Here is a 17,500-nt window from a genome sequence, read left to right as displayed (position 1 = left end):
CAGGGGTTCCAATCGGACAATATAACTTCAGTGGCTTACATCAACCATCAGGGAGGAACTCGGAGTTCCTTGGCCATGACAGAGGTAGCCAAGAATTTTCAGTGGGCGGAGACCCACAACTGCTGTCTATCTGTGATCCACATTCCAGGAGTGGACAATTGGGAAGCAGATTTTCTGAGCAGACAGACCTTTCACCCGGGGGAGTGGAAACTCCATCCGGAAGTGTTTTCCAGCTTGATTCTCAAATGGGGACAGCCGGAACTAGATCTCATGGCATCTCGTCAGAATACGTAGCTCCCGAGGTACGGGTCGAGGGATCCTCGGGCTGTATTGATAGATGCTCTTGCGGTCCCTTGGAATTTCAGTCTCGCATACCTATTTCCTCTGTTCGCTCTCCTTCCTCGGGTCCTTGCTTGAATCAAACAGGAGAGGGCGTCGGTGATCCTCAATGCACCGGCGTGGGCTTGCAGGATCTGGTATGCAGACCTAGTGGAGATGTCATCTCCCTCCTTGGAGACTTCCACTGAGCAAGGACCTTCTACTTCAAGGGCCCTTCCTTTACCCAAATCTAGTTTCTCTGAAGCTGACTGCTTGTAGATTGAATGCTTAATTTTATCTAAGCGTGGATTTTCAGATTCTGTCATTGAGACCATGATTCAGGCTCGTAAGCCTGTTACCAGGTTTGGTAGAAGGGTTTATCGGCAAGTTCTTTGAAAGGTCAAATATCTGCCTTGTCTATTTTGTTACATAAACGTCTGGCGGATGTACCAGACTTGCAATCTTTTTGTCAGGCCTTAGTCAGACTCAGGACTGTGTTCAAACCTGTTACTCCTCCCTGGAGTCTTAACCTTGTTCTTAAAGTTCTTCAACAGGCTCCGTTTGAACCTATGCATTCCTTAGATATTAAGCTATTATCTTAGAAAGTTTTGTTTCTTGTTGCAATTTTTTCTGCCCGGTAGTCTCTCAGAACTCTCGGCGTTGCAGTGTGAATCCCCTTATCTTATTTTTCATTCTGATAAGGTAGTTCTGCGTACTAAGTTGGGTTTCCTTCCTAAGGTTGTTTCGGATAGGAACATTAATCAAGAAATTATTGTTCCTTCTTTATTTCCTAACCCTTCTTCCCATAAAGAGCGTCTGCTGCACAACCTAGATGTGGTGCGTTGCGTTGAAATACTATTTACAGGTGATTTGGCAGTCTTCAGCTCGGTTTGTTGTTTTCTCTGGGAAACCTAAGGGTCCAAAAGCTACGGCTACTTCTCTCTCTTTGTGGCTGAAGAGTATAATTTGCTTGGCCTATGAAACTGCTGGACAGCAGCCTCCTGAGAGAGTCACGGCTCATTCTACGAGGGCTGTTTCCTCTTCCTGGGCATTCAAAAATGAAGCTTCTGTGGAACAGATTTGCAAGACTGCAACTTGGTCCTCTCTACACACTTTTTCAAAATTCTATAAATTTGATACTTTTGCCTCGACTGAGGCTTCTTTTGGGAGAAAGGTTCTTCAAGCAGTGGTGCCTTCTGTTTAGGCTCCCTGTCTTGTCCCTCCCTTATCTGTGTCCTCTAGCTTGGGTATTGATTCCCACTAGTAATTAGATGATCCGTGGACTTACCGTGTCATTACCGTGTCATTAGAAAGAAAACATCTGTTCCTACTGAGTGCTCCTGCAGCAACAGAAACTACTCCCAGAACCGACTCTTTCTACGTGCTTCGATAGCACACACTGAGCCGGTAGGAGCTTATACCTTCAAGGACTTCCAGCTTTTTTTAATTAGTGCGTGCACTGCAAAGGTCCCTATTGGACCATTACTACACATTTCCCTGCTAACAGGTGATTTGAAAACAAAGCGAGGACTCTGTCAACTCTAAGTGAGTACAAGTTATATAACTGCTACCACACACTGTACTTATAGATCCACGGTTCGCATACAGCAAAGTATCTTAGCAATTGCAGAAGTAACAGCCGAACATACACGGCAAAGTTTAACCCTGTATTGACTGCTGTTTCAGGAAAACATTGGCCTTCTAATTCTTAAGTTGAACATTTTGATTTAACGGATATACCGCCTACTTATCAGTCACATTTCAAACTTGTGATAATAGACATTCTTAGTTATTAGGAGGAAACTGGACTTGTGTCTATTGTTGCAATTCCTTACACATCGTACATTGGATGTTTTAATAAACTCTCTAAGTCCTTATTTATATTTTGATTGCATAACTTTTACATTGTATTTTGTTTTTATACACCGGTGTATTGCTTATGTCTATATTGTTGCTATTATTAAATAATCTATGTATTTATATTTAAACCGATTTTTTATAGTTTATCTACCCCATTAGCCCTGTATGTTTGTATATAATCGTATCCTTATGTTTTTGCATCCCACAATTTTTAAATAATATATTTTTTAAACTTTTCAATATTAATTTTTTAATATATACTTTTTACTATTTTTATAATAATCTTGTGTTTAGGACAGCTAGCCTCAGGTCCCACTGACACCCTGTTGTCTTGTTTTAGTTCTTTTTCACACCTTTTGGGAAGTGTGAATCTGTCAGTAGGTTAATACTGTCCTTTTGCTCCATAGACCAGTGTCTACTCTTTCTTTGTATCTATCAATTATAACGAAACATGTTTGACCTGATCTTACGTGTGACAACCTTGATGGATACTGATATTTGTGAAAACTTGATGTTCTAAATTAACAGTTTACTTCGCTTTTACTTTGTGAGTTTCGCCTTTGATTGTCCACCTTGGATTTTGCCTGTTCTGGATTGGTAGATCGGTATATTGTGTTGCTTCCTGAGTTTGGATGTCTGGAGACTGCCTCCGGGGTGCATCCCACTCAATTTTCATATAAAGGGCAAAAGAGAGCACTCACCGTTATTTTCATGTCCAACAAAAGTGTTTATTTCCTGTGAACGTTTTCGGGGAGTGACCCCGTCCTCAGACAATTCCAAATAATACAATCCCCGAAAATCCCCGATTGTATTATTTGGAATTGTCTGAGGACGGGGTCACTCCCCGAAAACGTTCACAGGAAATAAACACTTTTGTTGGACATGAAAATAACACATACACATACACACAAGTGAGGATGAAGTGGCACACACCAATGTATCTGCTACCCGGTGCACTGCAAAAGAAAGTATTGCATAGAGGTTGTTATCCCAAATACACACACAGCCTAGTGTGTCTAGTATCCGGAAAAAGCAGGCAACACAGGATGTTCAAACAGCAAGCCTTTTATTAAATGTATTAATAAAAGGCTTGCTGTTTGAACATCCTGTGTTGCCTGCTTTTTCTGGATACTAGACACACTAGGCCGTGTGTGTATTTGGGATTAATATATATATATATATATATATATATATATATATATATATATATATATATATATATATATATATATATATATATATATATATATATATATATATATATATATATATATATATATATATATACATATATATATATATATACATATATATATATATATACATATATATATATATATACATATATATATATATATATATATATACATATATATATATATATACATATATATATATATATATATATATACATATATATATATATATACATATATATATATATATATATATACATATATATATATATATACATATATATATATATATATATATATATATACATATATATATATATATACATATATATATATATATACATATATATATATATATACATATATATATATATATATATATATATATATATATATATACATATATATATATATATATATATATATATATATATACATATATATATATATATATATATATATATATATATATATATATATACATATATATACATATATATATATACATATATATATATATATATATATATATATATATATATATATATATATATACATATATATATATACATATATATATATACATATATATATATACATATATATATATATATACATATATACATATATATATATACATATATATATATACACATATATATATATACATATATATATATATACATATATATATATATACATATATATATATATACACATATATATATATACATATATATATATACACGTACGTACGTACATACATACATACTGTGTGTATATGTACGTACGTACATACTGTGTGTATATGTACGTACGTACATACTGTGTGTATATGTACGTACGTACATACATACTGTGTGTATATGTACGTACGTACATACATACTGTGTGTATATGTACGTACGTACATACATACTGTGTGTATATGTACGTACGTACGTACTGTGTGTATATGTACGTACGTACGTACATACTGTGTGTATATGTACGTACGTACGTACATACTGTGTGTATATGTACGTACGTACGTACATACTGTGTGTATATGTACGTACGTACGTACATACTGTGTGTATATGTACGTACGTACGTACATACTGTGTGTATATGTACGTACGTACGTACATACTGTGTGTATATGTACGTACGTACGTACATACTGTGTGTATATGTACGTACGTACGTACATACTGTGTGTATATGTACGTACGTACGTACATACTGTGTGTATATGTACGTACGTACGTACATACTGTGTGTATATGTACGTACGTACGTACATACTGTGTGTATATGTACGTACGTACGTACATACTGTGTGTATATGTACGTACGTACGTACATACTGTGTGTATATGTACGTACGTACGTACATACTGTGTGTATATGTACGTACGTACATACTGTGTGTATATGTACGTACGTACGTACATACTGTGTGTATATGTACGTACGTACGTACATACTGTGTGTATATGTACGTACGTACGTACATACTGTGTGTATATGTACGTACGTACGTACATACTGTGTGTATATGTACGTACGTACGTACATACTGTGTGTATATGTACGTACGTACGTACATACTGTGTGTATATGTACGTACGTACGTACATACTGTGTGTATATGTACGTACGTACGTACATACTGTGTGTATATGTACGTACGTACGTACATACTGTGTGTATATGTACGTACGTACGTACATACTGTGTGTATATGTACGTACGTACGTACATACTGTGTGTATATGTACGTACGTACGTACATACTGTGTGTATATGTACGTACGTACGTACATACTGTGTGTATATGTACGTACGTACGTACATACTGTGTGTATATGTACGTACGTACGTACATACTGTGTGTATATGTACGTACGTACGTACATACTGTGTGTATATGTACGTACGTACATACTGTGTGTATATGTACGTACGTACATATATACACACTGTGTGTATATGTACGTACGTACATATATACACACTGTGTGTATATGTACGTACGTACATATATACACACTGTGTGTATATGTACGTACGTACATATATACACACTGTGTGTATATGTACGTACGTACATATATACCGGTATTGGCGCACCTCCATTTTCAAAAGCACAACATATTTTTTAAACTGCTGCAAAGAAATGCCTGCAAACAGCAATTCTTTTTAAAAAAGAATAGTTATTCGTTTATTATTTTTTTTTTCATGCAGTGACTTGATCAGTCTGAGGGGATTTATTATCTTACGTCTGGCTTTACCCACAGCCACTTGGGTAATCCTAGCTTTACAAGTATAACATTCATTGGTTTAATATCTGGTATCTTTGAAATAGTAAGTCTAATGATGGTCCTTGTAAGTGAATAATGGTGTGTTTTATAAACCTTGTTCCCCCACAGTTTTCATTTTAGTAGACATAAACTCATTTGTAAAAGTAATTCCAGGCCTCAGTGTGAAATGGGAAAGAGCATTGTTTTGTATCTAAAAGCAGCGTCTTTAATTGGCATGACTAAACATGCTACACTGAAACTCTCCTCGCCCAAATCAACAGGTGTGGTGCAGGTGTGACTTGAACTAAAATGTAATGCGTTGCACAAAACAGGGACATAAATTCTTTTAAACTCGAATTACTAACTTTTTCTCAGTAAATTTCTCTTCATTATTTTTTAAATATACAGAAGTCTGTCATTGAAATTTTATTACAGCTGTATGTTTGATTTATTAATGAGTTGATATTGGATGCTACTACTTTAAAACTGGTAATACAATTTGCTGAATACTTTATTATTAAAATAATAAACTAATTTCATTACTCATTCTAAACTCTTCATTAGTCTTACTAATAAAAAAGCTGTCTGCCTTTTACTGCCATAAAAATATAAACCTGCAGCTTCCTCCAGCACAGTATGTTATCAAGTATCGTTTTGAAGAATGTGCCGTTGTATGTTAGTAACATTGCGCTCACCTTCTAAACTGTATTTTGAGAAATTTTCTGACCGTTTTATTTTTCCTAATAGCGCAAGCTGGAAGCTGAGCTATTGCAGATAGAAGATCGTCATCAGGACAAAAAGAGAAAGTTCTTGGAAAGCACAGAATCCTTCAACAATGAATTAAAACGGGTAATGTTGTAATTCAGGGCTTGACAGATGCCGGCAGCCATATGGATATGGCTTCCAGACTTTTACCCATGGTTTTTTACTGTGGTGTGTGTGTATATTTGTATGTATGTATGTATGTATGTATGTGTATGTGTGTGTGTATGTATGTGTATGTATATATATATATATATATATATATATATATATATATATAACATAATTTATGCTTACCTGATAAATTCCTTTCTTCTGTTGTGTGATCAGTCCACGGGTCATCATTACTTCTGGGATATTAGCTGCTCCCCTACAGGAAGTGCAAGAGGATTCACCCAGCAGAGTTGCTATATAGCTCCTCCCCTCTACGTCACCTCCAGTCATTCGACCAAGGACCAACGAGAAAGGAGAAGCCAAGGGTGTAGTGGTGACTGGAGTATAATTTAAAGGATATTTAACTGCCTTAAAACAGGGCGGGCCGTGGACTGATCACACAACAGAAGAAAGGAATTTATCAGGTAAGCATAAATTATGTTTTCTTCTGTTATGTGTGATCAGTCCACGGGTCATCATTACTTCTGGGATACCAATACCAAAGCAAAAGTACACGGATGACGGGAGGGATAGGCAGGCTCATTATACAGAAGGAACCACTGCCTGAAGAACCTTTCTCCCAAAAATAGCCTCCGAAGAAGCAAAAGTGTCAAATTTGTAAAATTTGGAAAAAGTATGAAGCGAAGACCAAGTTGCAGCCTTGCAAATCTGTTCAACAGAGGCCTCATTCTTAAAGGCCCAAGTGGAAGCCACAGCTCTAGTAGAATGAGCTGTAATTCTTTCAGGAGGCTGCTGTCCAGCAGTCTCATAGGCTAAACGAATTATGCTACGAAGCCAGAAGGAGAGAGAGGTAGCCGAAGCCTTATGACCTCTCCTCTGACCAGAGTACACGACAAACAGGGAAGACGTTTGTCGAAAATCCTTAGTTGCCTGCAAGTAGAACTTGAGGGCACGAACTACATCCAGATTGTGTAGAAGACGTTCCTTCTTTGAAGAAGGATTTGGACACAAGGATGGAACAACAATCTCCTTGATTGATATTCCTGTTAGTGACTACCTTAGGTAAGAACCCAGGTTTAGTACGCAGAACTACCTTGTCTGAGTGAAAAATCAGATAAGGAGAATCACAATGTAAGGCTGATAACTCAGAGACTCTTCGAGCCGAGGAAATAGCCATTAAAAACAGAACTTTCCAAGATAACAATTTTATATCAATGGAATGAAGGGGTTCAAACGGAACACCCTGTAAAACGTTAAGAACTAAGTTTAAACTCCATGGCGGAGCAACAGTTTTAAACACAGGCTTGATCCTAGCTAAAGCCTGACAAAAGGCCTGGACGTCTGGATTTTCTGACAGACGCCTGTGTAACAAGATGGACAGAGCTGAGATCTGTCCCTTTAATGAGCTAGCCGATAAACCCTTTTCTAAACCTTCTTGTAGAAAGGACAATATCCTAGGAATCCTAACCTTACTCCAGGAGTAACCTTTGGATTCGCACCAGTATAGGTATTTACGCCATATCTTATGGTAAATCCTTCTGGTAACAGGCTTCCTAGCCTGTATCAGGGTATCAATAACCGACTCAGAAAAACCACGTTTTGATAAAATCAAGCGTTCAATTTCCAAGCAGTCAGCTTCAGAGAGGTTAGATTTTGATGTTTGAATGGACCCTGTATCAGAAGGTCCTGTCTTAGAGGTAGAGACCAAGGCGGACAGGATGACATGTCCACTAGATCTGCATACCAAGTCCTGCGTGGCCATGCAGGCGCTATTAGAATCACTGATGCTCTCTCCTGTTTGATTCTGGCAATCAATCGAGGAAGCAGTGGGAAGGGTGGAAACACATAAGCCATCCCGAAGTTCCAAGGTGCTGTCAAAGCATCTATCAGAACCGCTCCCGGATCCCTGGATCTGGACCCGTAGCGAGGAAGTTTGGCGTTCTGGCGAGACGCCATGAGATCTATCTCTGGTTTGCCCCAACGTCGAAGTATTTGGGCAAAGACCTCCGGATGAAGTTCCCACTCCCCCGGATGAAAAGTCTGGCGACTCAAGAAATCCGCCTCCCAGTTCTCCACTCCCGGGATGTGGATTGCTGACAGGTGGCAAGAGTGAGACTCTGCCCAGCGAATTATCTTTGATACTTCCATCATTGCTAGGGAGCTTCTTGTCCCTCCTTGATGGTTGATGTAAGCTACAGTCGTGATGTTGTCCGACTGAAACCTGATGAACCCCCGAGTTTTTAACTGGGGCCAAGCCAGAAGGGCATGGAGAACTGCTCTTAATTCCAGAATGTTTATTGGCAGGAGACTTTCCTCCTGATTCCATTGTCCCTGAGCCTTCAGAGAATTCCAGACAGCGCCCCAACCTAGTAGGCTGGCGTCTGTTGTTACAATTGTCCAGTCCGGCCTGCTGAATGGCATCCCCCTGGACAGATGTGGCCGAGAAAGCCACCATAGAAGAGAGTTTCTGGTCTCTTGATCCAGATTCAGAGTAGGGGACAAGTCTGAGTAATCCCCATTCCACTGACTCAGCATGCACAATTGCAGCGGTCTGAGATGTAGACGTGCAAAGGGTACTATGTCCATTGCTGCTACCATTAAACCGATCACCTCCATGCATTGAGCTACTGACGGGAGTTGAATGGAATGAAGGACACGGCATGCATTTAGAAGCTTTGTTAATCTGTCTTCTGTCAGATAAATCTTCATTTCTACAGAATCTATAAGAGTCCCCAAGAATGGAACTCTTGTGAGAGGAAAAAGAGAACTCTTCTTTTCGTTCACTTTCCATCCATGCGACCTTAGAAATGCCAGAACTAACTCTGTATGAGACTTGGCAGTTTGAAAGCTTGAAGCTTGTATCAGAATGTCGTCTAGGTACGGAGCTACCGAAATTCCTCGCGGTCTTAGTACCGCCAGAAGGGCACCCAGAACCTTTGTGAAGATTCTTGGAGCCGTAGCCAATCCGAATGGAAGAGCTACAAACTGGTAATGCCTGTCTAAGAAGGCAAACCTTAGATACCGGTAATGATCTTTGTGAATCGGTATGTGAAGGTAAGCATCCTTTAAATCCACTGTGGTCATGTACTGACCCTTTTGGATCATGGGTAAGATTGTCCGAATAGTTTCCATTTTGAACGATGGAACTCTTAGGAATTTGTTTAGGATCTTTAAATCCAAGATTGGCCTGAAAGTTCCCTCTTTTTTGGGAACCACAAACAGGTTTGAGTAAAACCCTTGTCCTTGTTCCGACCGCGGAACCGAATGGATCACTCCCATTAATAACAGATCTTGTACACAGCGTAGAAACGCTTCTTTCTTTATCTGGTTTGTTGACAACCTTGACAGATGAAATCTCCCTCTTGGGGGAGAGAATTTGAAGTCTAGAAGGTATCCCTGAGATATGATCTCTAGCGCCCAGGGATCATGAACATCTCTTGCCCAAGCCTGGGCGAAGAGAGAGAGTCTGCCCCCCACTAGATCCGGTCCCGGATCGGGGGCCCTCGGTTCATGCTGTCTTTGGGGCAGCAGCAGGTTTCCTGGCCTGCTTGCCCTTGTTCCAGGACTGGTTAGGTTTCCAGCCTTGTCTGTAACGAGCAACAGCTCCTTCCTGTTTTGGTGCAGTGGAAGTTGATGCTGCTCCTGCTTTGAAATTCCGAAAGGGACGAAAATTAGACTGTCTAGCCTTAGCTTTGGCTTTGTCTTGAGGTAGGGCGTGGCCCTTACCTCCTGTAATGTCAGCGATAATTTCTTTCAAACCGGGCCCAAATAAAGTTTGCCCCTTGAAAGGTATATTAAGTAATTTGGACTTAGAAGTTACATCAGCTGACCAGGATTTTAGCCACAGCGCCCTACGTGCCTGAATGGCGAATCCTGAGTTCTTAGCCGTAAGTTTGGTTAAATGTACTACGGCCTCCGAAATGAATGAATTAGCTAGTTTAAGGACTCTAAGCCTGTCCGTAATGTCGTCCAGCGTAGCTGAACTAAGGTTCTCTTCCAGAGACTCAATCCAAAATGCTGCCGCAGCCGTAATCGGCGCGATGCATGCAAGGGGTTGCAATATAAAACCTTGTTGAACAAACATTTTCTTAAGGTAACCCTCTAATTTTTTATCCATTGGATCTGAAAAAGCACAGCTATCCTCCACCGGGATAGTGGTACGCTTAGCTAAAGTAGAAACTGCTCCCTCCACCTTAGGGACCGTTTGCCATAAGTCCCGTGTGGTGGCGTCTATTGGAAACATCTTTCTAAATATTGGAGGGGGTGAGAACGGCACACCGGGTCTATCCCACTCCTTAGTAACAATTTCAGTTAGTCTCTTAGGTATAGGAAAAACGTCAGTACTCGCCGGTACCGCAAAGTATTTATCCAACCTACACAATTTCTCTGGTATTGCAACAGTGTTACAATCATTAAGAGTCGCTAAAACCTCCCCTAGTAATACACGGAGGTTCTCCAATTTAAATTTAAAATTTGAAATATCTGAATCCAATCTGTTTGGATCAGAACCATCACCCACAGAATGAAGCTCTCCGTCCTCATGCTCTGCAAGCTGTGACGCAGTATCAGACATGGCCCTAGTATTATCAGCGCACTCTGTTCTCACCCCAGAGTGATCACGCTTGCCTCTTAGTTCTGGTAATTTAGCCAAAACTTCAGTCATAACAGTAGCCATATCTTGTAATGTTATCTGTAATGGCCGCCCAGATGTACTAGGCGCCATAATATCACGCACCTCCCGGGCGGGAGATGCAGGTACTGACACGTGAGGCGAGTTAGTCGGCATAACTCTCCCCTCGCTGTTTGGTGAAATTTGTTCAATTTGTACAGATTGGCTTTTATTTAAAGTAGCATCAATACAGTTAGTACATAAATTTCTATTGGGCTCCACCTTGGCATTGGAACAAATGACACAGATATCTTCCTCTGAATCAGACATGTTTAACACACTAGCAATAAACTTGCAACTTGGTTACAATCTTATTTAACAAAAACGTACTGTGCCTCAAAGAAGCACTAAATGATTAAATGACAGTTGAAATAATGAACTGAAAGACAGTTATAGCATCAATCCTTAAAAACAACACAACTTTTAGCAAAGGTTTGTTCCCATTAGTAAAGTAACAATAATTAAATTTGAAACATAAAAATTACAGAGCAACGTTTTTAATCACAGTCAATATATAAGTCTCACAGCTCTGCTGAGAGAATCTACCTCCCTCCAAAGAAGTTTGAAGACCCCTGAGTTCTGTTAGAGATGAACCGGATCATGCAGGAAATACAAGAGTAACTGACTGGAAATTTTTGATGCGTAGCAAAGAGCGCCAAAAACGGCCCCTCCCCCTCACACACAGCAGTGAGAGAGAAACGAAACTGTCACAATTAAAACAAGCAACTGCCAAGTGGAAAAATAATGCCCAAATATTTATTCACTCAGTACCTCAGAAAATGCAAACGATTCTACATTCCAGCAAAAACGTTTAACATAATAAATACCTATTAAAAGGTTTAATGTACTTTTAACAGAGTAATTCCGGTGAAATACCATCCCCAGAATACTGAAGTGTAGAATATACATACATGTCATTATAACGGTATGGCAGGATTTTCTCATCAATTCCATTCAGAAAATAAAAACTGCTACATACCTCAATGCAGATTCATCTGCCCGCTGTCCCCTGATCTGAAGCTTTTACCTCCCTCAGATGGCCGAGAAACAGCAATATGATCTTAACTACTCCGGTTAAAATCATAGTAAAAACTCTGGTAGATTCTTCTTCAAATTCTGCCAGAGAGGCAATAACACGCTCTGGTGCTATTGTAAAATAACAAACTTTTGATTGAAGTTATAAAAACTAAGTATAATCACCATAGTCCTCTCACACATCCTATCTAGTCTTTGGGTGCAAGAGAATGACTGGGGGTGACGTAGAGGGGAGGAGCTATATAGCAACTCTGCTGGGTGAATCCTCTTGCACTTCCTGTAGGGGAGCAGCTAATATCCCAGAAGTAATGATGACCCGTGGACTGATCACACATAACAGAAGAAATATGTGTATATGTATATATATATATGTGTATATATATATGTATATATGTGTATATATATATATATATATATGTGTATATATATATGTATATATGTGTATATATGTGTATATATATATGTATATATGTGTATATATATATATTTCTTCTGTTATGTGTGATCAGTCCACGGGTCATCATTACTTCTGGGATATAACTCCTCCCCAACAGGAAATGCAAGAGGATTCACCCAGCAGAGCTGCATATAGCTCCTCCCCTCTACGTCACTCCCAGTCATTCTCTTGCACCCAGCAACTAGATAGGATGTGTGAGAGGACTATGGTGATTATACTTAGTTTTTATAACTTCAATCAAAAGTTTGTTATTTTACAATAGCACCGGAGCGTGTTATTGCCTCTCTGGCAGAGTTTGAAGAAGAATCTACCAGAGTTTTTACTATGATTTTAACCGGAGTAGTTAAGATCATATTGCTGTTTCTCGGCCATCTGAGGGAGGTAAAAGCTTCAGATCAGGGGACAGCGGGCAGATGAATCTGCATTGAGGTATGTAGCAGTTTTTATTTTCTGAATGGAATTGATGAGAAAATCCTGCCATACCGTTATAATGACATGTATGTATACTCTACACTTCAGTATTCTGGGGATGGTATTTCACCGGAATTACTCTGTTAAAAGTACATTAAACCTTTTAATAGGTATTTATTATGTTAAACGTTTTTGCTGGAATGTAGAATCGTTTGCATTTTCTGAGGTACTGAGTGAATAAATATTTGGGCATTATTTTTCCACTTGGCAGTTGCTTGTTTTAATTGTGACAGTTTCGTTTCTCTCTCACTGCTATGTGTGAGGGGGAGGGGCCGTTTTTGGCGCTCTTTGCTACGCATCAAAAAATTCCAGTCAGTTACTCTTGTATTTCCTGCATGATCCGGTTCATCTCTAACAGATCTCAGGGGTCTTCAAACTTCTTTGGAGGGAGGTAGATTCTCTCAGCAGAGCTGTGAGACTTATATATTGACTGTGATTAAAAACGTTGCTCTGTAATTTTTATGTTTCAAATTTAATTATTGTTACTTTACTAATGGGAACAAACCTTTGCTAAAAGTTGTGTTGTTTTTAAGGATTGATGCTATAACTGTCTTTCAGTTCATTATTTCAACTGTCATTTAATCGTTTAGTGCTCTTTGAGGCACAGTACGTTTTTGTTAAATAAGATTGTAACCAAGTTGCAAGTTTATTGCTAGTGTGTTAAACATGTCTGATTCAGAGGAAGATATCTGTGTCATTTGTTCCAATGCCAAGGTGGAGCCCAATAGAAATTTATGTACTAACTGTATTGATGCTACTTTAAATAAAAGCCAATCTGTACAAATTGAACAAATTTCACCAAACAGCGAGGGGAGAGTTATGCCGACTAACTCGCCTCACGTGTCAGTACCTGCATCTCCCGCCCAGGAGGTGCGTGATATTATGGCGCCTAGTACATCTGGGCGGCCATTACAGATAACATTACAAGATATGGCTACTGTTATGACTGAAGTTTTGGCTAAATTACCAGAACTAAGAGGCAAGCGTGATCACTCTGGGGTGAGAACAGAGTGCGCTGATAATACTAGGGCCATGTCTGATACTGCGTCACAGCTTGCAGAACATGAGGACGGAGAGCTTCATTCTGTGGGTGATGGTTCTGATCCAAACAGATTGGATTCAGATATTTCAAATTTTAAATTTAAATTGGAGAACCTCCGTGTATTACTAGGGGAGGTTTTAGCGGCTCTTAATGATTGTAACACTGTTGCAATACCAGAAAAATTGTGTAGGTTGGATAAATACTTTGCGGTACCGGCGAGTACTGACGTTTTTCCTATACCTAAGAGACTAACTGAAATTGTTACTAAGGAGTGGGATAGACCCGGTGTGCCGTTCTCACCCCCTCCAATATTTAGAAAGATGTTTCCAATAGACGCCACCACACGGGACTTATGGCAAACGGTCCCTAAGGTGGAGGGAGCAGTTTCTACTTTAGCTAAGCGTACCACTATCCCGGTGGAGGATAGCTGTGCTTTTTCAGATCCAATGGATAAAAAATTAGAGGGTTACCTTAAGAAAATGTTTGTTCAACAAGGTTTTATATTGCAACCCCTTGCATGCATCGCGCCGATTACGGCTGCGGCAGCATTTTGGATTGAGTCTCTGGAAGAGAACCTTAGTTCAGCTACGCTGGACGACATTACGGACAGGCTTAGAGTCCTTAAACTAGCTAATTCATTCATTTCGGAGGCCGTAGTACATTTAACCAAACTTACGGCTAAGAACTCAGGATTCGCCATTCAGGCACGTAGGGCGCTGTGGCTAAAATCCTGGTCAGCTGATGTAACTTCTAAGTCCAAATTACTTAATATACCTTTCAAGGGGCAAACTTTATTTGGGCCCGGTTTGAAAGAAATTATCGCTGACATTACAGGAGGTAAGGGCCACGCCCTGCCTCAAGACAAAGCCAAAGCTAAGGCTAGACAGTCTAATTTTCGTCCCTTTCGGAATTTCAAAGCAGGAGCAGCATCAACTTCCACTGCACCAAAACAGGAAGGAGCTGTTGCTCGTTACAGACAAGGCTGGAAACCTAACCAGTCCTGGAACAAGGGCAAGCAGGCCAGGAAACCTGCTGCTGCCCCAAAGACAGCATGAACCGAGGGCCCCCGATCCGGGACCGGATCTAGTGGGGGGCAGACTCTCTCTCTTCGCCCAGGCCTGGGCAAGAGATGTTCAGGATCCCTGGGCGCTAGAGATCATATCTCAGGGATACCTTCTAGACTTCAAATTCTCTCCCCCAAGAGGGAGATTTCATCTGTCAAGGTTGTCAACAAACCAGATAAAGAAAGAAGCGTTTCTACGCTGTGTACAAGATCTGTTATTAATGGGAGTGATCCATCCGGTTCCGCGGTCGGAACAAGGACAAGGGTTTTACTCAAACCTGTTTGTGGTTCCCAAAAAAGAGGGAACTTTCAGGCCAATCTTGGATTTAAAGATCCTAAACAAATTCCTAAGAGTTCCATCGTTCAAAATGGAAACTATTCGGACAATCTTACCCATGATCCAAAAGGGTCAGTACATGACCACAGTGGATTTAAAGGATGCTTACCTTCACATACCGATTCACAAAGATCATTACCGGTATCTAAGGTTTGCCTTCTTAGACAGGCATTACCAGTTTGTAGCTCTTCCATTCGGATTGGCTACGGCTCCAAGAATCTTCACAAAGGTTCTGGGTGCCCTTCTGGCGGTACTAAGACCGCGAGGAATTTCGGTAGCTCCGTACCTAGACGACATTCTGATACAAGCTTCAAGCTTTCAAACTGCCAAGTCTCATACAGAGTTAGTTCTGGCATTTCTAAGGTCGCATGGATGGAAAGTGAACGAAAAGAAGAGTTCTCTTTTTCCTCTCACAAGAGTTCCATTCTTGGGGACTCTTATAGATTCTGTAGAAATGAAGATTTATCTGACAGAAGACAGATTAACAAAGCTTCTAAATGCATGCCGTGTCCTTCATTCCATTCAACTCCCGTCAGTAGCTCAATGCATGGAGGTGATCGGCTTAATGGTAGCAGCAATGGACATAGTACCCTTTGCACGTCTACATCTCAGACCGCTGCAATTGTGCATGCTGAGTCAGTGGAATGGGGATTACTCAGACTTGTCCCCTACTCTGAATCTGGATCAAGAGACCAGAAACTCTCTTCTATGGTGGCTTTCTCGGCCACATCTGTCCAGGGGGATGCCATTCAGCAGGCCGGACTGGACAATTGTAACAACAGACGCCAGCCTACTAGGTTGGGGCGCTGTCTGGAATTCTCTGAAGGCTCAGGGACAATGGAATCAGGAGGAAAGTCTCCTGCCAATAAACATTCTGGAATTAAGAGCAGTTCTCCATGCCCTTCTGGCTTGGCCCCAGTTAAAAACTCGGGGGTTCATCAGGTTTCAGTCGGACAACATCACGACTGTAGCTTACATCAACCATCAAGGAGGGACAAGAAGCTCCCTAGCAATGATGGAAGTATCAAAGATAATTCGCTGGGCAGAGTCTCACTCTTGCCACCTGTCAGCAATCCACATCCCGGGAGTGGAGAACTGGGAGGCGGATTTCTTGAGTCGCCAGACTTTTCATCCGGGGGAGTGGGAACTTCATCCGGAGGTCTTTGCCCAAATACTTCGACGTTGGGGCAAACCAGAGATAGATCTCATGGCGTCTCGCCAGAACGCCAAACTTCCTCGCTACGGGTCCAGATCCAGGGATCCGGGAGCGGTTCTGATAGATGCCTTGACAGCACCTTGGAACTTCGGGATGGCTTATGTGTTTCCACCCTTCCCGCTGCTTCCTCGATTGATTGCCAAAATCAAACAGGAGAGAGCATCAGTGATTCTAATAGCGCCTGCATGGCCACGCAGGACTTGGTATGCAGATCTAGTGGACATGTCATCCTGTCCGCCTTGGTCTCTACCTCTAAGACAGGACCTTCTGATACAGGGTCCATTCAAACATCAAAATCTAACTTCTCTGAAGCTGACTGCTTGGAAATTGAACGCTTGATTTTATCAAAACGTGGTTTTTCTGAGTCGGTTATTGATACCCTGATACAGGCTAGGAAGCCTGTTACCAGAAGGATTTACCATAAGATATGGCGTAAATACCTATACTGGTGCGAATCCAAAGGTTACTCCTGGAGTAAGGTTAGGATTCCTAGGATATTGTCCTTTCTACAAGAAGGTTTAGAAAAGGGTTTATCGGCTAGCTCATTAAAGGGACAGATCTCAGCTCTGTCCATCTTGTTACACAGGCGTCTGTCAGAAAATCCAGACGTCCAGGCCTTTTGTCAGGCTTTAGCTAGGATCAAGCCTGTGTTTAAAACTGTTGCTCCGCCATGGA

The 17,500-nt window shown here is 40.4% G+C and overlaps 1 protein-coding gene across 2 annotated transcripts in view; it reads left to right on the top strand.

Moving 5' to 3' along the window:
- The window catches only part of SMARCE1 (SWI/SNF related, matrix associated, actin dependent regulator of chromatin, subfamily e, member 1), a 90,201-nt gene that overhangs the window by 43,442 nt on the left and 29,259 nt on the right, over positions 1-17,500 (top strand). For both annotated transcript variants that reach the window (XM_053698465.1, XM_053698456.1), the window contains exon 9: positions 6,407-6,508. In XM_053698465.1, the coding sequence (XP_053554440.1) occupies positions 6,407-6,508 (102 nt within the window). The remainder of the gene's footprint in view (positions 1-6,406; positions 6,509-17,500) is intronic.

This window comes from Bombina bombina, chromosome 1 (assembly GCF_027579735.1).
Source record: "Bombina bombina isolate aBomBom1 chromosome 1, aBomBom1.pri, whole genome shotgun sequence".
Classification (NCBI taxonomy): domain Eukaryota; kingdom Metazoa; phylum Chordata; class Amphibia; order Anura; family Bombinatoridae; genus Bombina; species Bombina bombina.
The sequence above is the reverse complement of the archived record's forward strand: the minus strand, read 5'-3'. Positions and strand labels throughout refer to the sequence as shown.